Source organism: Lynx rufus, unplaced genomic scaffold (assembly GCF_022079265.1).
Source record: "Lynx rufus isolate CCGP_SWC_20201006 ecotype Redwood Valley unplaced genomic scaffold, mLynRuf1.p SCAF_21, whole genome shotgun sequence".
Classification (NCBI taxonomy): Eukaryota; Metazoa; Chordata; class Mammalia; order Carnivora; family Felidae; genus Lynx; species Lynx rufus.
The window spans coordinates 9514081-9536574 of NW_025814836.1; the positions used below are offsets into that span (position 1 = coordinate 9514081).

Below are 22494 nucleotides of genomic sequence, written 5' to 3' on the forward strand. Positions count from 1 at the left end.
TCCTAAACTGCATTCTGGGAGATGTTAATAGGTAGTCTTTGCAAAGAGGACTCTGCTGTATGTTTATATTTCTGCTATATGTATATATTTCTTCCCCAGCTCTGTCTGGAATTCCTACCATAGACAATAAACATAAGATCTCAGTTCCCAAGGGTCGATACGCTTGGCTAAATGATGGTATTGTTTTGGGTTTACCCCCTAATGGTTGGGGTCCCCTCTTTCCTGGATCCCCACTTCTTAGCATGCAAATACCATCCTCTTTCCCATCTGACAAGCAAAGCCACACCTTCCCTTGGCCTGTACTGCTTCCAGCAGCTCCCTTCCCTCTCCTCAAAGCTTCTTGGCAGAGCTGTGCCCACGTGCCCAGGTCCCCTCCTGTAAGCCCCAGCAGTGGGGCTTCCGCTGCACCCAAATCTCCCGACAACACTGTTGGTGAGCAAATCTAACAGCTGTGTTTCTGTCTTGTTTAATTTCAAGGAAGGAGGTGACCCCATTGATCACAGGAATGATCAATGTCTGGGAATGTATCCCATTCCTGGGATGCCCTTGACCCTTGCTGCTCAGACTTCTCAGTGGGACCCCCTGATAGTCTTTGGGATTTGGCCCCAGGTCCTCTCCTGTCACTCTACAACTCCTCATTGGATGACCCCCCTCCCAACTTGATGGGTGGGAACACCTTTGTCCTGACCATCGCCTGTGGGTAGCTCCAACCCTCACCTCTCTCTTGAGCTCTAGACCCAAATATGCAAATGCCTGATGGGACCCACTGGCCCCTCTGCCTCACCTGCCCAGACTTACCTTCATCTTTCACTTCACTCCACCCAAACCTACTTCTCCCCCCGTCTTCCTCAAATCAACCAGCAACACGATCCACCCAATTCCAGCCATGACTCACCCCCAACCTCTGATCAGCCACTGAACTCCACCAACTCTACATCCTTAGGAGCTTTCAAATCCATGCTTCTGCTAGGTCCTCAAATATTTCCTGTCTTATTTTCTTGGCGGGGATACCCCCCTCAGCCTTTTAAGTGACCTGCAAGTTTCTCAGGGACAAGGGCTGGACCCTTTTCCTTCAGGCCTTCAGTACCTGGTACCCTGGTGCCATGCCTGGCACACAGTGGACTCTCAACCGTTTACTGAATGCACATACCTCCTTCGTCCCTGGGAGCACATTTCCAATCCTCTCCGTACACTGTCACTTGTCTGCCCAGCCTCCCGCCCTGGTGTTGCAGTGGCCCGGGGCTTCCTCCAACAGACGGGCAGCATTACCACATTCCCTGGCTCCTGCCAGGCTCCCCACTGCACGGTGAATACAGTCCCAGGCCCTTGGCAGCCACAGCCCACTGGGTCTACACCACCTGATGTGTACACCTCCTCTTCCTCACTTTGTCCCCATCTAAGTGTGGCCTCACCAGCTGTCCTTGCTCTCCAAGTAGCCCAGACAACCCTACACCTTCACTCAGGCTATTCCTGCTGCTTAGAAAACCCACTTTCCTATTGAACCACTCTTTCTCATCCTTCAAGGCTGGCTTATGAAACCACTGCTCTAGGCTAAGCCTGCTATTCCTGAGCCCTCTGCTTGGAATCCATGGTGCCTTCTCTTGTGCTCCTGGGGTCGGCCCCTTGAGAACAGGAGCGGGATCTAATCTATCCTGATAACTCTAAAGCACTGAACTCCATGCCACAGAGCAAATGCTCAGTTAATGCTGATGTGATCAAATCAAAACACATCAGAAACAGGTTCCAAAGGCTACAGGGGAGTGGGGCGGGATCTACATGGATCTATCCAGAAAAGTCATCATACTTACCGGAGTGATGGCTCCACACACACCTATAGGTTCATGCCTGGTGAAACATACAACGTTGTCATCTGGAAGAGGTTACATGGAGGAGAACACACTGGGATTAATCTAGGTTAAGGATTTTACGTAGCAAAACAACAAGAAACCCAGAAGCCCACAATGGGATCAGCTCCAAGTCTTGTCTAGTCTACAAAGAAGTGATTTTGAACTCAATTTTAAAAGCAAACTTCCTGGGGCGGTGCCTGGGTGGGGTTCAGTCAGTTAAGCATCCAACTTTGGCTCAGGTCATGATCTCACAGTTCATGAGTTCAAGCCCCAAATCAGGCTCTGTGCTTATAGGCTTTGGATCCACTGCTCCACCGCCCCTCCCCCACTCGTGCTCTCTTTCTCTAAAATATAAGTAAACATTTTTTTTTTTAAGTAAAATTCCTTGGGGTGCCTGGGTGGCTCAGCCGGTTAAGCTCTGACTTTGGCCCAGGTCATGATCTAACGGTTTGTGAGTTTGAGCCCCGAGTCGGGCTCTGTGCTGACAGCTCAGAGCCTGGAGCCTGCTTCCAATTCTGTGTCTCCTTCCCACTAGCTCCCACGAGCGCGTGCTCTCTCTCTCTCAAAAATAAATGAACATTAAAAAAAGAATTAAAAAAGAAAAAACTCCTTAAGAGAAGAAATCAGCACAGCACCATTTCCTTTGGGGACAGGGAAGGCACCTTGAAGGGGAAACCAGGGGTGCTATGAAGAGGCTACCTGGAGTGACGAGAAGACAGGGTCCCCAGAAGGCCCAGATGAGGCTAGGAGTCTTGCGCTGGCTCACCTGTGGGGATGGTCCGTCCCTGTATTTTGTCAGCCCACCCTGCAAAGTATCTGAGGGTTTTCACACAGCCCTCTAGGTCGATGAAAAAGGCATGAAGGAATGGCTTCCCTGTGTCCATCGTTTCCAGGGTCTGCAACATGAAGACAACATCTATTTTAGACATAGTTTCCCTTTTGGCTGTCGGGCTGTTAAAGACAGGGGACAGGGGAGGAGAGCACAGCCCTAGAACACTGTGTGTGCAATGTTCTGCGTGTCCCTTCAGAAAGCAAGACACACATTTCCCATAAGACCTATCTCAGACGGTCGAGGATTTCTTTCCCTTCAAAACACCTCGATCTGGGGGGCTGGCCAGAGCATGGGCAGGTGTCCCCGTGAAGGACAGTGGATAGAAGTCTGATCTGGAGCCTCACTGGGAAGGAGGACACGGTAGCATTTGGTCTTCTGTCTGGAGCACAGTTGTCTCGCTCTGTGACCTGGCCACACGTTGTGCATTTCCCGGGAAGCTCCTGGAAGGTTAGGCTTTGGGGAGGCTGGACAAAGGCTGGCTTCTTCTGACAAAAGGGGGGATGCGATTCTTCTTTCTTGGCTAGGCTGACCCTTGTGGCTGTGGAAAGAGTGACAGAGCCCCGAAGGGTAGTGCCACCAGCCAAAGGCGCAGTCCTCCCCAACTGGGCTGCCCAAGCCGGATGCGCCGTCGGTCAGAAGGGAGCAGGCTCGCCCTTGGCAGTGAGGGAGGTGATTACCCAGGGCGAGTGCGCAGCCACTCAATGGTCCGGATTCTTTTCTATTTCCAGCCGGGGTTTAAGAGAACCCCTTTGTCCCTTGGACAAGCGGCCCCAGTTGAGTCCAGCGCTGAGACCGCCTGTCATCCATTCATCCATCTCTGCAGGAAGTGGCCACCCTGACACATAGCCTGGGGCTGGATTCTCATTTTAGCGTCGATGCAGTGACAGGGTGACTTACTAGGGAAGAGAGGCCCCCTCCACGTGCACCTGTGTGTGCCTCATCTCTGAGCTTGACACCTGTGTTCCCACGTTGAGGTGCCGACACCACGGCTAATGGAGCCAGGTGACACCCAAGGTCACCTAGCGGGTCAGTGGCACTGAATTCAGGGCATCAAACTTCCAGCCGGCATAGTGACCACTCCTGAGGTGGCTGCCCCCAGACATTTGCATCTGGGAAGATTGGAGAATGGCCACACAGGGTGCTCGGGGCAGCTCTGTCAGAACTGGGGTTCCAAGCATTTCTAAACAGGAGCAACCGCTTCCCTCGCTGAGCTGCGAGCCCCTGAATCCCTCTCTGCCTCAGTTTCCTCATCTGTAAAATGAGAATAATCATAATAATAATAACAATAATACTAATAACTACTACTAATAGTAGTACTTGTCTCATGGGGCTAGTGGGGGGGCTAGAGCAGGGCCCGCCCACAGGAAGTGCCATGTTAACTGTTGCCGGTGACAGCTGTATGATCATGATCATCTTCCTTTCGGGAGGCATCGTTTTGGGCAATCCTTACTTGGGGACACTGAAGAGAGAGGACTGTGAGTTGCTGAAGATGACAGGGCTGGTCTGGGTCTGGGGTGTGTCCCACCCCCAGCAGATGCTGTTCAGGGACCAAGTGAGGCCAACGTAAGATCCAGTGTGCCGTCCCTTACGCTCCTATCGATTCCATGTTGAAACTTTTATCTTCCCACAGGAAACCCAAGCATTGCAAATAACGCCCCAAAGTCCAGGACGGGCCTACTCCTGACGGCATCTGCATATCTGTCGATGGGATGAGGGAATCATTCTTGGTCTTTTTCTGGGATGGGACAAGGAGGAGAAAGGCAGAAGACTATGGCGTACCATGGTAGGGAAGTCCTGCCTCCAGTCCTGGCTTACCTCCTCTGGCTGGATAACCTTGCACAGGTTACCTAACCTCTCTGGGCATCAGTATCTTCATCTCTGAAACGGGATAATGAATGCGCAGGCCAAGTGCCCAACACAGGCCTGGTACATGGTGAGGATTCAGCAAGCATCGGCTAGCTGTCACTATTAACTTGGGCCACTTTGCTTCCCAGAGGGATGACATGAATTTGCCAGGTTGGTTTTATGGAATCTGTCCAAGCAAAACCAGGGTCATAATAGGTTTAGACAGGAAATTCTTTTGAAACGTTAAAAAAAAAAAAAGAAAAAGAAAAAGAATCACAGATGAGTGTACAGGGTTGAACCTGAGATATCAAGTGTTAGCTACTGATTGGGACTTGTAAACAGTTATTGTGGCTGGACCAGGAGTGAACCGCAGCCGCTCCTGCATTTACTTCCTCTAACATTTTAAGAGAAAAATATGCCTTCAGAAAAACGAATGCATCGTAACCTTCAGATACTAAAGAATGAGGCAAAGTGCGAAGGAACCTGTCCCTTCACTCAAGTCAGTATTCCAAAGCTTAAAATGAGGAGGCCCAGAAATGGGGCTTGGGTTGAAAAGAGAGCCAACAGGGAGGGCCCCGATTTGGGGCGCTTCCAGAGAGAGCACCCACAGAGCCAGAGTCTGGGCCCCAGGTGCCTCAGGAAGGGGGAGAAAGCTGGGGCTGCCGGATCGCCCACATCTGTTTCTAAACATTGAACACAGAAGTAAATACGTAGCTCTGTCAAAACCACTGAGCCGGCAAGAGAACATGATGGTAAGAAGCACTACGCTGCATGAAAATGCAAGAAAACCATATCAAGGTGGAGGGTGAGGGTATTTTCCTATGATGTGGTCCTGGTTTGAAAAACATATTTCCCACTAATTCTCTTGTTCCTTTCACGATGTGGCAAAGAGCCGGATCTTGTTTCTCGTGCACAGCCAGGTCCCGACAACACAGGCAACTCGCTCCGTCTATCACGACCCAGTCCTGCCGGGCCCGTGGGGCGGGCTGCCGGCGAAGGTGGTTCTATGGCCACTGCTCCCTAAGACGATACTGACACTTGAGGACAGGGTGGGGAGGGGTGCCCAGGGCACATCCTCTCCCGCCTGCTATTAGTCCCCACGGACATTGCAGACTGATGAGCTCATGCTGGGTGAAAACAGAAATGTTTTTGAAAAAGCCAGTCTGGCAGCTTGAGAGTTGAGGCTGGCTTTCGTTGCAGGAAGAAACCAGAGGCTCCTCGGACAGAAACGCTGACCTTGAGAGGGAGCCACCCCTCACCCAGATTTGGGGCACACATGCCGGGCAAGGGCCGACTGGGGAGGGAGAAAGGAAGGAAGGAAGGAAGGAAGGAAGGAAGGAAGGAAGGAAGGCAGGCTCAGGTCTCTGTGCAGACACACCCTCTGGGCATTGCACCTAAGAGCAGGACCTGAGATGCAGGGTTCTTGAGCCCTCCACCCCCAAAACACACATCCAGGGACAAAAACAATCTCAGTGTCCTGGATGACGCTGTTCTCCATGACGGTAGATATTCTATGGCTCGTTCCAGACACCCGATCAAGAAAGGAAAGAACCATTTTTCCAAATCAGAGGCTGAAAAGGAGATTTTTCTCCCCTACCAACTGGGCCTCAAGGTTTGGAGCAAGTTTTAAACAGGAGTCAAAGCCATAGGAGGGCAGCATGTGGAGGGTGCAGAGGACCTCAAGGCAGGAGATGGCCCTGAAATTTCCTCTGCTCACTCATTGCAAGACTAAAGGAAGGTCTTAGGACCCCTGTGAATAATGCATTTACAACCTATAATTGTCTTCACAGTCCGGTCTGATCGGAGCAGCCCTACCTCATGGGGTGGGTGGAATTCATGTGCCCATTTTGCAGCAGCAGAACTAAGATTACTAGAAATTACTGGCCAGGAGGGTATAGAGCTGGGTGTGCAGCATTATTTATGAGGAATGCTGTTACCAATAATACCTGTCATCTAGTTAGTGATTACTGCATGCCAGGGCCTCTGCTAAGGATTTTAAATGGAGCACTCTCACAACATTTAAATACAATTCTTACTGATATCTTCCACAAAGAAATATATGCTCAGAGAAGTACAGCAACTTGTCCAAAGCCACGCAGCTAGCAAGTGGCAGAGGCGGGATCCGAATTGATTTTTAAGTCATAGGGGAACAGTTTTTTCTATGTTGAATGGCAGCATTTATCTTAATAAATATTCAAAAAATATATACACCAGCACATTAAATCTGTAATGTCATGGATATTGTCACTTAGGAGGAAGTTAAACTTAACTTTGAAAGAGATCTCATGTGAAAAAAAAAATTAATGTCATAAACATACAGGTGCAGGGCCAGGATATGGCCTAGCTCATCTGGCTGGCTGTGACTATGAGTCTGGGGACCGCCAACGCAGCTGAACTGCATCCAGGCAACTTCTTGGTCCCGAATGTGAACTTCAGGGGGCAACAGTCTGACTTCAAAACCAAACAGGTGACGGCGGAGGGCGTGGACACGTGCCTACTGCCAGAGAGCCATACCTCAAAGGGCCTAACACATCCACTTCCACACAAAACCAGCGCCCTGGGTCTCCCCCACACTCCGTGGGGGACAGGCCCCCTCTGTGAGGCCAGCCAGTCGTCCCACACCTGCCCGCCGACGCGCGCGTACTCACAGCCAAGACGGTGCGGTCCCTCTCCACCAGGTCAGCCAACTGATTCAGCAGCCGGCCACGGCCCAGCGCATCCAGGCGGCGCCACGGGGAGCCCCTCTGGAAGGCGGCTTGTGCGGCCTCCACTGCCTTGTCCACGTCGGGCTGAAAACCAGAGTGAGTGTATCATCTTTTGCTGTGACTGCATTTTGGGAGAACTCAGCTGTCCGTTTCGGAGAACAGCAGAGACCTGCCTCCATCACACAAGCAGAGGAAGGGGGTTGGTGGCAGTCGGAAAATGGCAGCTACGTTTCAAATCTCTGGACCTGTTCGGGGCTTCAGCGTGACTTTCTGCTTCTTTACATCTTAGGTCTTTTTCAAGATTCCTACAATGGCCAAGCATGAACCATCCTTCTGATTATAAAAGCGTTTTAAAATAGTTTCTAAAACTACCGACCTTAATTATTTTTCTTGGTGACCCAAGTAGGAAAAGATTTTTCCACTTGCTAGCTCAGTCTGGACACACACTCCCGCAGTTATTCAATTAGGTGGGGAAATGTCTGTCTTTTTATTTTAGCTTGGCATTGTATTCAAGCTGAGGACTCTGGTCCCATAGTGAGAATGGGGCAGGAGTGCTTCTTGGGAACTGACCACATCGGAAAAGTCCACAGACGGGGAGGATCTGGAACTTTTCTCTCCCTTCAGCCTCACCTACCCCCCTGGGGGCAGAAGTATTGCACCATTTTATAGACAAGGAACTGGATTTTCTGCGCACCCATAGAATTATAATCAAAACTTCTTCGTAAAAGAAAGGAGGTGAGAATTATTTAGAGTTGTTTAAGGTCACCCATTCTTATTTCAGGAAAATGAGTTCAAGGCTCTGATTGCTGATGGGCAAAAGCTCATTCCCCCAGGCCCCTCAGAGCCTCATTTCCCTAGGAAGGTGATGCCGGATGCAATCAAGAGGGGGACACCACCAAGATTCTCTGTCTCCAAAGCATGCTTGGAGGCCACTGAAAACTTGGGCAAAGGAGATATTAAGACTTTGAATTCCTTGTTCCAGGCTCTGGGAGCCAGAGCCTCTCCAGGCACAGGGGACAGGACAGCCTCTGACTCCACGGGCTCAGAGCACTCACCCAGACCAAGAGAAAAGCCAGAGCCTGAGGCAGGGATCTCATTCTCCTCCTTGATTCCTGTGTAATGATGCACTTGGGAATCACCCACTGGGAATCCTGCTCTGTGCCCCCACACCCCAGCCACCCCATGTACTGACATCATATAAAGACGAGCTCCCCGATGCTATTATCTTTGTAAATACAGCTTAGCCTGAAACACTACACACAGAAGGGTCTGTATAGGTAGAACCACTGTGTTTCCTGCCTGGCACAGAACTATTACTGGTGGGATCAAATTCAAGCCTATTTTACACATGTCTTTCACCCTGTCCACATTCGACATTACCCATACGCTTATAAGAACATCAGATGATTACTCTAGTGGTGGAGGAGAGGTTTCAATTTCCCTTCCCTCCTTAGAAAAGCTTTACCTTCAACATTTCTTCTAATGGCACGTATATTTAAAAGATACTTTCCGGCTTTGAAATGTATCAAGGACACATCCAGAAGACATAGATATATATGCAAAATTATATAGTTTTAAGGTTATATAGTTGTTTTAAATAGTTATAAAGACTATAGCTTTACATGATCATTTCAGGTTCTGGCAGAAGAGAAATCTGGCCACTGAGTCTTTTTCCCTTCAAGTCTTTTTTTTTTTTTTTTTTTTTTTTTTTTTTTAAGTGTCTCCTGCCAGAATGCTGCATTTGGGTGAAACACACCAGCCGGAAATGCTTTCTGGAAAGATTCTTTAATGCCTCCAGGTTCAAATAATTGATAAAAACCTTTCCTTTATCCCTGTGCTGAGGAAAGCTGAGGTCATCATTATAGATGGGGAAACATCTATCAAAGGAGAGTGACTGTTTGCAGTGGATTGTCCCTAATTGATCCCATTCTGGGCCATGTGTCTGGGAAGCAGCTAACTTAGGTCGTACCCGGAGGACAGGCCCGTTCTGTCTTACAACTGAGCCAAACTGCCTCCTTATCCTTTAATTATTGGCAATTTAATTACTTGGGGGATGGGGGGGGTAGGTGGAGCACTCACCTTATCTCCTTCTTCTACTTCACATATTTTTTCTAGAGTTGAAGGATTATATGTGGCAAACTTTTTTCCACTCTTGGATTCGTGCCATTCATTGTTGATGAATATCTAACCAGGAAAGGAAGTTGTAATGCATTAGGGTTAAATCAAAATCATATCATTCCAACATGCTGAGGACCTTAGGTAATGTCTTGTCCTTTCCCCACCCCCCCCCCCGCCACCTACCCACCCACCCACCCCTTTATAGATGAGACCTGGAGGGGAGGTGGAGTCCCACGCCCACCCCGGAGCACCCTCAGAATTAGAATCCAAGTCTCCTAACTTCTAATGCATTCTCAGAGAATTACTTTTTGTCATAATGAAACTAAAGTCATTTAGAATTTTTCTAAAATGTTGTCTCTCTCTTTTTAAAAAGCATTAATATGGATTCATGGAAGAATGGCTAGCGGGTATAGGTTAAATCCAACACCCTCATAGAGTTTGGGCAAAGACTAAATAGGTTTGGACCTATAAGTGCCAAGGAATCACCTACCCGCGAAGGGTAGGTCGGCAGTGAGCACTCCCTTCTGCCTCCTTCTTGCGGAAACCCCCAGCCAGATTGCCAAGGAATTGGCTTTCTACAAGGATTTTACCATAATCCCTAATCTTTGTTAAACGTACATTGGCACTCCTCCCCCATTCTCTTTAAAATGTCTATGTTCATGTTGGGCTTGATAAAAGCCAGTGTTGGAATACAAAGATAAATATCTGGGTTAGGAAATGGTCTGGTTATATGAAAAGATGTAGCAAATAGTCATTTATATCTAGAACCAAGGAATTAACCCACAGAAATCATTTAGCTCGGGGCCTCAATTACCTAGAACACAACCGAGAAGAAGGATGTTAAAAAAAAAAAGACATCATGAGCACACGAAAAGGAATTCACAAAGTTCCCACGCTGAAATGTATGTACTATTTACTCTTACTTTACTCTAGCTGCTAACTACCTTAAAAAAGCACCACTTTAAAAGAGAGGGCTTTGGGAAAGGAATGAGGAACAGAGGTGACAGCTAACATACAAAACACGTTCTGACAGTGTGGAGGCCCCCGTAACCCAGAGAGGACAGATGATCTGCTGCTGTACCAGCTTGGGACAGCCTTGTCATCACAGCCCATCATGGCGTCACAAAGACCCCAGTCACAGACGTGGGTAAGACACCTTAGAAATATTTCCATCAATAATTTCTAAGTACAAAGCTAGCTCATCAAAGTCCGTTTCTACATCTATATGTGTATCTTTTGCTTCCCTTTCATTAATTTTCAAAGAATTGTGTCACTCCAATGGCTATTTTCAATTGCTGTGAATTTTATTCATTAGGAACACTTGACTCCCCAGTGATGATAGGCAGGCAGAGCGACATCTCATCCAGCTTGTGCATGGCTTGATTACGGTCTCTGTCCTGGACTTTGCTGTAAAAATTCCAAAGCTCACTGAGAAGGAAGCGCGCTCTGCGAAGCTGCTGGGGAAAGACCGTTTTGGTAACTCTCTCTGAAAGCGGGGAAGTCTCATCATGGCGGGGACAAAGCACAGAAGGCCAACTCTTGCCGGGGCAGGTGGGCAGAGGCACCTTGTCCCCCATGTGGAATCCAGGGCTGAGGGCATCCCTTGCCTGTAGGACGTGCCTGTCTGACTTCTGGAAGCTCAGCTTCTTCAACATGAGGCCAGGCCCCCAGGGAAGCACGTGGAATAAGCCAGGCTACAATTACAGGTTTATTCTTCCAGCTGAAACCAAATCCAAGCGTTCACTCTTGCCATCCAGCGAGCAATCACTCGGTAACAGCGAGAAATTAATAAGTGGGGAAGAGGGGTTCAGTTAGCGCAGGGACGAAAGCAGAGCCAGAGCGGGGGGGGGGGCATTTGTCGGAAGATGAAATTTCGTGGGTTAGCAAATAGAGACTGTTAGTGAAAACTGCTGATTCTGGGTCCTTCCTGGTATCAATTCCAAGGGGGAGGGAAATGAGAAGACGGTAGAAGAGAATATAAATAAGGAAGATGGAGACAGATTGCAACGATCAGATGTCTGTTATACTTCATCTCCAAGCATGTGCCTCCAAAAAAAAAAAAAAAATTACTTGGTCGGTCATGACATTGGTCTGTAGTCCCTCCTAACCAGCAACTTAAACAACAACAACAACAACAACAACAACAACAACAACATTCAGACTCCTCAACTTTGACCATATTTTCCCATCACAATGTTGCCAATTTAGCAAGATTTTTTTTTCTTCCTGCTACACTAGTAAAGTAATCTTGGAAGTGGTTTCTAACTGTTGATTTTCTCTCCACGAAAACAAAACAAAAACACAAATAAAGAAGGGGTCAGTAAGTGTGGCTTACCAATTATGCTGCCTGTATTGTCTTGAGCCCCAAATAAGGAGAAAGTCTCCAGAAAAAAAAAAATGTTATCTTCCACTTGTGAATTGGTATCAAATAAACCTCACAGAGGTATGAAATTGTTACACCAAGCTGTAGGCGAACTCGAAATTTCCTGAAGAAGAAAGGCGTGTTCTCCGAACTGAGCTGGAAAACCACAGCTGCTCTGAGGAGACCTGGGTCCCGGGTGGAGAAGACGGGGGTCGTGCAAGGGAGGTGTGCTGGCGCCATTTACAGTAACTTCCATCGGACTTCGGCTAAACTCAGAGGAGTATGTTTTCAGAAAAGGAGAGTTGAGGGCAGTTTATTTTTCACAAAAGAGATCATAAAAGCGGGAGTTTTAGTGAACCAGAAACTCTTAAGGAGAATCTCTGTTACCGGAAGAAATTTTATAAGGGAAGAAAAGGTCCCCCTGAAGTGAAAGAGCTTGGTATCCTCTGAATCTGGGAGGGGGTGCCCAAGGGGATCCTTCCCCCACACCAGGGTAACATAGCAGAGCCCGGTGTTAAAACGGGAGAACAAATGAGGAAGTTCCGACAAGGTCGTCCTTCTGGAAACTGGCCTTACCCTAGGAAATGGCACCCCCAAGGCTGGGGCTCAGACCCGCCATTTCTTCCATTAGCAAGAAGTACCATGAGTCAGGTTTGAAAAATAACAGGCCTTTACTGGCTCACACACTGCACCCCTCCCCACCGCCTGCCCCGGGCCTCGATGGATTCTGCAATTCTGTGTCTCCTGCTTCTTTCCTAGGCCCCTTCTGCTGTCTCTCCAGCCAGAGGCTCCCTCAGCATTGCTCGCCAGGGTTGCTGTCCCTCAGCCACCACCACACAGGCTGCCTGGGCCCTGCAGGTGTTAGCAGTAGGCCTCTGCGGTGGTGGGTCTGCAAAGACAAAACAGGCAGAGGCCTTACCCTCCACAGGGAAGGAGAGTACAGTGGCCTGACATCAGGCCACAGCAGCCATCGTCACCCGGGAGCCCCTAAGTCTCCAGGTTCTTTGGAGCCTCCCCCTCCCCATCTCTTCTCAGCCTTAATCACATACCCTGCCCTGTTCCACTAAGAAAAAGGGGGTGCCCAGCAAGACAACAGACTGGTCGCTCTGTGAATCTTCTAAGATCCTTCTCTATATACACTTGTAAAGGGCCATAAAGAATCGCAGAGAAAGAAACATTCCATGTGGCTTCCTTCTTCTGATAGGACTCAAAAAGGCAGAAAGAAAAAGGACAATAACATAGGTGATTTCTGGGTTCTGCCTCCTTTAAAAAAAGCCCAAAACTTACGAAACAAAAATAAAACCAAACGTCACCACCACCAACAGGCAAGCAAGCACCAGCAGTGTTAACGATCTACAAAGACGTAGGTACTATTCTTATGTTCCCAGAGCGTGTGGTGGAATTTTTCGCTCCAAAGCTGATACTACTTACGGAAACTACATTAAAAATAATCTCCAGCGTTTATGGTGAAGTGTCTCCGCTGATTACAGAGCCCTCTGAAAACAGTTAATTTAAATGTCATGTGATCTGAGGCAGAGCCGACATTAAGTGCCAAGAGACCCAAATCTGAAGGCCACACATAGTGGCCTACAACTTTCTCCGCTTGATTAAAACTATTTGAGAGGCATAATTGCTACTTTTGAAAGTAAAATTGGTGGGGGAATTTTCTAAGTGCTGTGTCAGCTGGAGTTGGGGGCTAGGGATAAGATGCAAATTAAAAAATAAAAAGGAGGGAAGCTGGGGAAAGAGATGCCAACGGAGGCTCTCGGCCTGCGACCCTGCAGCGCTCCCCGTGTCCACGGCCTCCAAACAGCCTCTCCGTGTCCTCCCACGGGACGCGCTCCCGGCAGCCCTCCGCGGCCGGCTCTCCAGGCCTCGCCATCTTCCTTTCTGCCCTAGGCAGGTGATCTCCCCGCCCTGCAGACGCCCGGCCTCCCAGCCCGGCGCAAACCAGCAGAGACTCCACGGGGTGCGGCGGGGCCTTGCCACCAGCGCGGCTTCCCAGGCCCAGTTCGGAGACCTTCGGGAACACATTCTCCGTCTGTCAGCACCAGTGCTTCTGGGCTCCAAGGCAGTTTCACCAGGGCTCACCTTCCTACTTCCCCTCGCTCTGCTGGTAAGCCAGGTAGGCTAGGCTCGGAAGGTACGACGTCTCTCCAGTTGGCTCCCGATGACATGGGTTTGGAGTCTCCAAGTGGCGGGTCCCCAGTGCAGCGCGAGCTCCGTGACCAACTCTCGGTGTTCTCAGGCACCCTCTGACCCTCCCAAAGCCTGGCCCGTTCGTCCCCGGAAACCTTGTCGCAGGGTCTGCGGGAGACCGGCGGGCCCGAGGGGCCGCGGCCCGCACCTCCACTCGCCTTCAAAGCGGGCCCTGCAAGGGCACGTCGGGGCCGCGCCGGTGGCAGCCTGGAGCCGCACGGGCGCTGCGCAGCCTCTCTCGCCAGGCTCGGTGGCTTAAAGCGCTGAGCCCCGCCGCCCGAGGGCCCGTCTGGGACGGCAGATCGCGGAGTCGCCTTCGGGATGCGCGGTGGACGCGCTCCCGCCCGGGATGTTCTGCGCCGGACGCCGCTTGGAGAGGGCCCGACCCAAGCGGAGAGGCTCCGGTCGCGGGAACGCCGGGCGAACTCGACTGAAGGCGCGCCGCCCGCAGCGCCCGGCACCCTCGGAGCGGAGCGGCGGGGCTCCCGGCCTGCTGGCTCCGCATCCCTGCCACCCGGGCCGGACAGCCCAGCTCAGAGCCAGGCGACCGTCGGGTGGGATGGGCGCCCACCTTACCTTGGTAAACTTGACCTCCAGGCTGCGGACGGGGCGCGGCAGGGCAGGCGGCTTCCTGTCCGGCTGCCCGTTCTCCACGGTCCCGTTGGTGGTGGCCATGGCTCTTCTGCGCTCCCTGGCCCGAGGCACCCGAGTCTGCGGCGCTGGCTCAGGCCTGAATGGTGCGCAGCTTGCTCGCGGGGTGACAGCTCCGCGCCGCTTTATGGAGCGACCCACGCCTCCCGCCCAAGGGGGCCGTCTAATTGGCTGCAGGACCGGAGGAAGGGAGGGCGGGCGGGAGGGGAGGGGGCCGGCCCGCCTCACCCCACCCCGCCCGCCGCCCCTGCGGGAGCCCGGCCACCCCCCGCCCGGCCACCGCGCAGCGCGCGCTCCCCCGCCCCGGAGGCTGCCCTTGGAGGAGCTCCCCCGAAGAGCCACCGGGCCCCGGAAGTGCCAGAGCTCCCGCAGCGGGCCAGGATAGGGAGCGGGGGCGCCAGGGCCACAGCGCCCGGCCCTTTCCCCGAGTCGGGCGAGCTCTCCCCGCCGCACCTGCCGCCCCCTGCCCGCCGCCGCTCCGCGCACTCGGCTGACTTCGGTCGGCGCGCCGCGCTCCGGGAATGCGCGCCCCCACCCGCCTCGGGCCCTGAGCCGCGTCCGGGGTCGGGGCGCCCCACGGGGCGGCTCCGCTTCGCTGCCCACGTGCCTGGGCCTGGAGTCCGGTCGCCAGGTCCCCGCTCTCAGGACAGACGCCCGCCGCGCCCCACTCGGCCCCTTGCTGGGACAGCCTCCTGGGCCCTGCTGGCCCAGATGGCCAGGACTTTCCCCGCGGCCCTGGGGCTTCACACGCCGAGGGCCAGAAGGCAAGAAAATCGTTTAGCCCTTCCTCTGGCGAGCTGGGCCTCTGTCCTTAACAGGCGCGGACCGCCCTGCAGCAGGGGCCCTGGACTTTTCGGATGCATAAATTATACCTCCATTTAAAAGAATGAAGTAACAAAGAGAGAGATCACATCAGATCTTTGCAGCTTTGTGTTTTAAGAGTTGGGCGGTTGTCTGGTAGGTTGCTCCTGATTTCCCAGGGAAGCAGAGGCATATTCGTCTCCCCTTGGTTTGCCCGTTGGGAAACGCTCCACCAACCCCAGGGACTTGCCCCGGGCCCCATTTGAGACGTGGAAGTGGCTTCTCATGCTTGTCATACCTCGGGTTTCTGGAACAATGATGTGGGGCATGAACTCGGCAACAAAAGCGGTGGTTTAATCCCCAGTTAGGCACAGCCCCTCAGTCCATTTCCTTCTGTGAGTAATCTCAACGGGGAGACCGGAAATGGTGGCACTCCTTGGTGTCTTGATGTCCTGATGCTCTGTTGGTTTGGTGGGTCTCAGCGTCCCTCTCCCTTTCCTCACTGCAGTGCTACTGTGTGTCCTTCTGAATAGTGGAGTAAACAAGCTTTTAAGCTTTTACAAACTGTTCATTAGAACACCTGCCCTCTGGGGGTGAAAGGGTCCGATGCTGTTATGGGTTAGAACACACAGGTGATGCAGGGGAAAGGGATAAAGGGTCCCCTCTGTGGGTTAGGGCCGACCCACATCAGTGAGTCTGTCTTCAATGCCAGGCTCATGAACACTGAGGCGTCGGGGAGCAACGCTCCTCCCGGTCCCTGGGCTCCCTGCCCTGCCTGACTGGCCCCGTGGCCCCCATTCAGCTCTTGGAAAACTGTGGGTGGATGTCTCATGTCAGGGCCCCTGGCTGGATGCTGAGCCCAGGAAGGCCTGCAGGGTCCTGGCAGCACATTCTCCCTGCGCTGGGGCCCAGGCCCCAGTTTAGAGAGTTTCTCAAACTTGCAGCCTTTGTCGTGCTTGGTGCAAGGCTGGTGGGTGCACCAAGCACGACAAAGGCTGCAAGTTTGAGAAACTCTCTAAACAGAACTCTCATTCCAGAAGTTTCTGTGGGACTCTGGGTGGTTGAACTTAAATCACTTGTGCCAGGCTTTAAAAAAAAAGTCTGAAGATTTGTAGAAGCAACTGTGTTTATTAAATAACCACTGGTGGGCACCTGGGTGGCTCAGTTGGTTAAGCGTCTGACTTCAGCTCCAGACATGATCTCGTGATCTGTGAGTTCAAGCCCTGCATCGGGCTCTGTGCTGACAACTCAGAACCTGGAGCCCACTTGGGATTCTGTGTCTCCCTCTCTCTGCCCCTCCCTCACTCATGCACTCTCCCTCTCTCTCACTCTGTCTCTCTCAGAAATAAATAAACGTTAATTTTTTTTTTTTTTTTTAATAACTGCTGGCTGTCTGGGTGGAGGCAAACAGGGTGGGGCTTAGAACTCTGCTCCCTCAGAGAGTGGAGCCTGTTTGCTCGGAGCTAGACAGCTGCCATCTTGCTCATCATGAAGTCAGACACAGAGGCCACCTCAACTCACACCCAAAGACGCCCCTGTGACCTGCAGCATCTGGCCTCAGGGGCCAGTTGCAGTGACGTTGACCACCTCACCTGCAGCTCCTCCTATAGACAGCCACCCACATGATCCTGGGAGGCTGGGATCAGAGCAGAGCACCCAGACACAGCAGGCAGCTCCCCGGGAACAGATCAGGAGAATGGGCCTGGTTCCAGACTTGTCTAGACCAGCAGGCTACCACTGCTCCCCTGTCTTGCCACCCAGTGGGAGGGATGAAGGCAAGATGCTCTTCTCCCCATTTTACAGGTGAGTAAACAGAGGCATGCAGATACTTGCCCCAGACATCGGCAGCCGTGGAGAAACCAAGGCCAGACTGTGTGGGGGTGGGTGGTGCAGACTGTGGAGGAGGGATTTCTCTTACCTTCTTCTGTATGTTCTTTCACCGAAGTGAGCACCTGTGGCCTATGGCCCCATGTCTTCTGGAGCGGCATAGACCACAGGGAAGCTAGGGGTACAGAATGGGAGCAGTGACCCTCTAGGATATGCCTATTAAGGGTCAGCCCCTGGCCTCCGAGGTGGTGACCTCAGTTGCTGAGGGAGGAGGAAGGACCATTTTCTCCCACAGTCCGCCACTGGGTGTCTGGGTGCCAGAGAGATTGCCTGAATGCCAAGGTACCAGAGGTCCAGCCCCTTCTGACCCCATCCCCGATCGAGATTCCAGCTGTGTGTTCTTGGCTTGGACATTTCATCACGCGGAGCTTCAGTTTTTCTTTTTTTTTTTTCTTTTTAAATGTTTACTTATTTTTGAGAGACACAGAGTGTGAGTGGGCAAGGCAGAGAGACAAAGAGAGACAGAGAGACAGAGAGACTCCGAAGCAGGCTTCAGGCTCTGAGCTGTCAGCACAGAGCCCGACACGGGGCTCGAACTCACAGACCGTGAGATCATGACCTGAGCTGAAGTTGGACGCTTCACTGACTGAGCCATCCAGGTGCCCCTTCAGTTTTGGTTTTTTTTTTTTCCTACAAAATAATCTCCTTCCCACTTTAGAATGTCTGGGGAAGCCCAAGCAAGAACACGGTGCGAAGGAATGCTTTACGAACTGTAAAGTGCTGTATCCATGCCTCTTCTTCATTTTCCTGTTCTCCTTGGAGACTAATTCCTCTGAGTTGGCTGTTCTTCTGGGGAGTTAGCAAGGTCTCCTAGCTTCTCTGACTTGTGTGGAAACTTCTCTGGATCAACAGTCACTCTACCAATTTCATTGTAAAAAATATCATTTTAATTTTGTATTCAGCTTTGTGGTGCTATTGCGCTGTTTTCTGGCGTGTCAAATTATGAGCCCAAGACGTTTCATGCTGAAGCTTCTTGGCTTCTTTGCTACCATTTTGCACCCCTAGCTTCCCTGTGTTGCTGCCGAGACATTCAATAAAAGTAATGATGAAGACAAAAACTAAGATAAAAATCAAAGTTAGATTACCTCTCCACTCCTCCCCCGGCATTGAAAGCTCAACCGAATTCCATTTTTAAATTCATAAAACACCGTGGGAGATACTGAGGTCTGCAGTAAATGTAATTAACAATGATGACAGCAGTAATGGATCCCACATTTTGTTATACTTTATTTCAAGTCTGCTACCTAACCTCCACGGGGGTGCCCAGAGACTTTGGAGGGTTCTCAGCATCCCCACAGTTGGTGGCTGGCTGCAGAGCTGTCGCCCGAAGGCCACTCACCTCACCCAGCTTCTGGAAGTCAAGGCCAGGCTCTGGGACCCATGGGCGTTCGGAACACTTTCATGGAAAGCCAGGCTTCTCAGGCGAAGGTGGTTCTCTGCAGTTGGGAAGCAGTGAGACTCTTCGGTGCCTCAGGACAGGTGACCTAACCTCAGTTTTCTTGACTATAAAATGGGCTGATAGATGCCCTTGAAATGAGGGAAGATTACCTTTACTGCCAGCATCTCCCCACTGGTGTCCACGAAGTGGATTCCACCATTCATGCGAATTATTCAATATTGCCTAAACTTGGCTTGAGTGGGGAACTACTTGGTTTTCACAGTCACTATAACTCAAGATCTGTCAAGCCTGCTCTACGCTTCCCCATCATTCTGTCCTCAGGGAACAACCAAACTGAGTTGTTTTCCTGTGAGTTTTCATCCGTGGTCACACCAGAGACAGGAGCATCCAGGCCTGAGGAAGATGAGCCAGCTGACACCCAACCATGTCAAAGCAAAAAGGGCCACAAAACCTCTTTTTCCAGCTGCTTCTTCTCCAGGTCTTTTGTGGACCTGAGGGAAAATCTTCACACACAAGATTGGTCTGAGGTAGATCAGTTTTAGGCCACGCAGAAGCAGAGAATCAACTATATCAAAGCAAAGAAGATACACAAAATATTTGTGGGTCAGGCCTTGGTGAGGCCTCACACATGCTTAGCCTGACAGTTTACGCTTCTGGAACTTTCCCCCTGGTCCACCTTCTTCTAGCAGTAACACCTTCTTCTATTAGTGCCCAGACTAGCCCACAGAAGCATTAAGAGTTGTCATCAGTCCAGGAAAGAGTATGGCAGATAAAGTAGGGACAGCTGGTTGACCGCCCAATTCTTCGCTTCTTTCCTGCCAGTAAAATGTCATATTATTGAGGGCAGCAGTGTGCTTTGATGAGAACAGTGTGCCTCTCTCGCAGACAGGAGTGGTTAATGAGATATAAGCCAAAGTCTTTGGTTTTGGCTTCTGAATAAGCTCTTTATATGGGGCTGAGTCATCTAAGAGGCCCTTCTTCCTTCCTGCTGCCTGGAACATAGATACAAGGGCTGGGGCTCCAGCAGCTGTCTTATGACCATAAAGCAATTCTGAGAATGGAAGTTATATGATAAGGAAGTTGGAGCAGATGCACCGGAAGAGCCTTTGTCCCTGATGATCCTAGAACCAGGCTTTCTGCCCTGGATTTCCTCCCCTGGATTTCCTTCATGTGAGCCCAGGGTGAAATCCTATCTCATTTCAGCCTGCGATTTGGGCTTTCTGTAATATGTGGTTGAACCTAATCCTAAGTGATACCACTGGCTGCTTAAATCATGCTATATCATCATGAGTGGAAAAACAACTCTAAACTCTTCTAAACTCTGGTGGAGTAATTATGTTTTCTTTATCTCTATATACAATGAGCAGCACATCTGAAATCTTTCGCCATCTCTACCTTCTTTGGCTTTAAGCAAATGTTCTGAATGTCTGTGCTCAGATTTATAGGAAAATAAAAAGCAAAGATAAACCTAACCATGGGATGGAATAAATGAAGCTAGCTCATTCATTCATCCACAGCTTTGAGGACCTCAATTGGATGGTGATGTCCTTCCTAGGGAAGAGAGTCTTTTTGGTACAAAGGCTCTCATGGGGCTGGGCAGGTAGCTCACCATCTTGTGGTGCCCAGGGGTATTAGCTGTTGGGGCCTCACCCTCCAGCCTACTGAGGAAGGTACCAATGCTCAGATTGCTGATATGACCGCACCATTCCCCGGGCGACCCAGATCTGGAAGCTGCTTGGCCAGGCCAGCACTCAGGCCAGACTTCTTGTTTTAAAGCACACACAATGTCACTACATGTAATCATTGCATCTCCCTTGGAACACTCCCCACTTCTCAATATTGCCGCTGGACTTTCTCAGTGACGTGAAGAATTGTTTTCAAAATTTGCAACCCTCTTTGAATTCAGAGATTCTGAGTTTTGAACCAAATTTGAATTATTTTGGGAGGGGGGTGAGCTCAATTTATTCTGGAAAAATGCACTTCCTGGTTAGAAGGAAAGGTATTTAAGGGGCTTATAAAAGGGTTCTGGAAGATTCTTGGACAAAAAGTGGCTTTCACTAAACAATTGTGCTCAGTTAAGCCTAAGTGAATCAGAAACATACATATTAAATTTCCCTTGAAATCCACATGGGTATAAAAATGTTGGGAAAGGGGGCTTAGCAAGATGCAGTTTGCCAAACCCAAAATGTTTGAAAACTAATTTGAGTGTGTTAGTTTGGAGAATCACTCTTGGACTCATCTATCCTAGCCCCACAGTGACAAAACTTTCCTTTTGCCTTTCAGCCGGGACTCCCTGTAAAGGAGCATCAATTATAGAAGAATCTTCCTTTGGATCTTTGCCATTATTTGAATCCTGGGGTAAAGATGGGGATGGAGAGTAGAAAAGTTGTTAAAATCAATGTTCTCACAAAATAGCCTGGGGATCCTGTTGCCTTTGCGTCTTTGTGGTATGAAAATTACTCAAGCAGTGCTCTGGAAGGTCCCCTGTAATCAGAAAGTCTCTATAAAGCACATTCATGTCTTATCATATGTTTAGGCATAACAGACGGGAAGCCTATTTAGGTATATTGTCGTGTGAGTTTTTTTTTTTTTTTAATATGGTTTTATGGTGATCCGAAAACAGCCACCCTACTCCCAGGGGAATAGACTAATTAGTGAACTGTAGCATTTTCAAATTTCTAATGCTTTTCATTATTGAGCATAATGCAAGAATTGAGTTTATATTATATTATATTATATTATATTTTACTACATTATATTATAATCATTAAACATAGTTTATCAATTAAAAGACAATGGACTGGATAAGGTGTATTTTCCACCAGTGATGGTAAATAAGCGTAAATATTGGGAACAAAAATAAGAATTACAAATTTCACATGGCTTAAGTGTACATCTTATAAGTTCCATGGACACTTCAATTATTGTGCATTTCAGCCCATCTCTTATCCCAGAAAGTACCAGCGTTTGCACCTGCTAGCCAATGTCCGGTGGTTCCACTGCACTCCTCCGGGTGGCCACTAGATGTCATGGGACCAAGTTCAGTAGGAAGTGGCCACTAAAGTTTTTCCCACTGTGAGAAACAGGAATTTCCCAACTTACAAATAAATGGTGTTGCAAAAGTTTATTGATAGTGCCCCAAACTTCAAACTGTATCATAGACACAATGCTAGAACTGGAGATTAGTGCCCAGACTAGCCCACAGAATCCCACTCACTTCTTTATGAGCCTGAAAAGGGGTCCTAACTTTGAGATCAGACACATGTGGGTGTGACTCAGACCCGGCACTTGAGCTAAGCGCTTCGCACCTCTTCCTCCACTTCCTTTTCTGAAAATGAGAGTAAAAATTCCTTCCCAGCAAGGTCACGGGAATGAACAAGAGAGCAGGTGTGATGTGCCAAGCACACTTGCAGTAAAACAGACAGGAAGACACCACTGCTGCCCAAGTCATAATTGACCTGACAGCATCATGCCAGAGCCCTGTCCTCATTGCCCTCCCAGGCATCACTCCCTTCTGGGTGCCATCCTTTCCCGCCCCTCACACAGGCAAGATGGCCAAGGACCCTCTAGTGGAAATTTGCCGAGAGACTGCAGGAAATAGACTTTTTTTTTAATGCCAGAGAATAAATATGTATAAGCCTAGGAGGTCAGCCTTACAGGCAGACAGACTGGATAGGATTCCCATTAAGGCATTTATTGGCCTCATTATTGAAACTTCCTGGGCTTCACTTTCCACATCTGTCAGAAGGGGACGGTGGGACCTCCCTCACAGCCTGAGAAATGTAAATGAGATCACAGATGTGACAGGGCCTAGTCTCTGCCTGGTGTATGGTGAATGTTCCATGTAT

The 22494-nt window shown here is 50.1% G+C and overlaps 1 protein-coding gene across 2 annotated transcripts in view; it reads right to left on the bottom strand.

Moving 5' to 3' along the window:
* Nucleotides 1–14583, bottom strand: part of ALDH1A3 (aldehyde dehydrogenase 1 family member A3) — a 37034-nt gene extending 22451 nt beyond the window's left edge. The window contains exons 1-5 of one of the 2 annotated variants that reach the window (XM_047086765.1): nt 14485–14583; nt 9309–9413; nt 7173–7313; nt 2614–2743; nt 1809–1870 (exon numbers count right to left, since the gene is read on the bottom strand). In XM_047086765.1, coding sequence (XP_046942721.1) covers nt 1809–1870; nt 2614–2743; nt 7173–7313; nt 9309–9413; nt 14485–14583 — 537 coding nt within the window. The remainder of the gene's footprint in view (nt 1–1808; nt 1871–2613; nt 2744–7172; nt 7314–9308; nt 9414–14484) is intronic. The other variant, XM_047086766.1, reaches the window with a different exon arrangement.
* Nucleotides 14584–22494: the final 7911 nt, after the last annotated feature.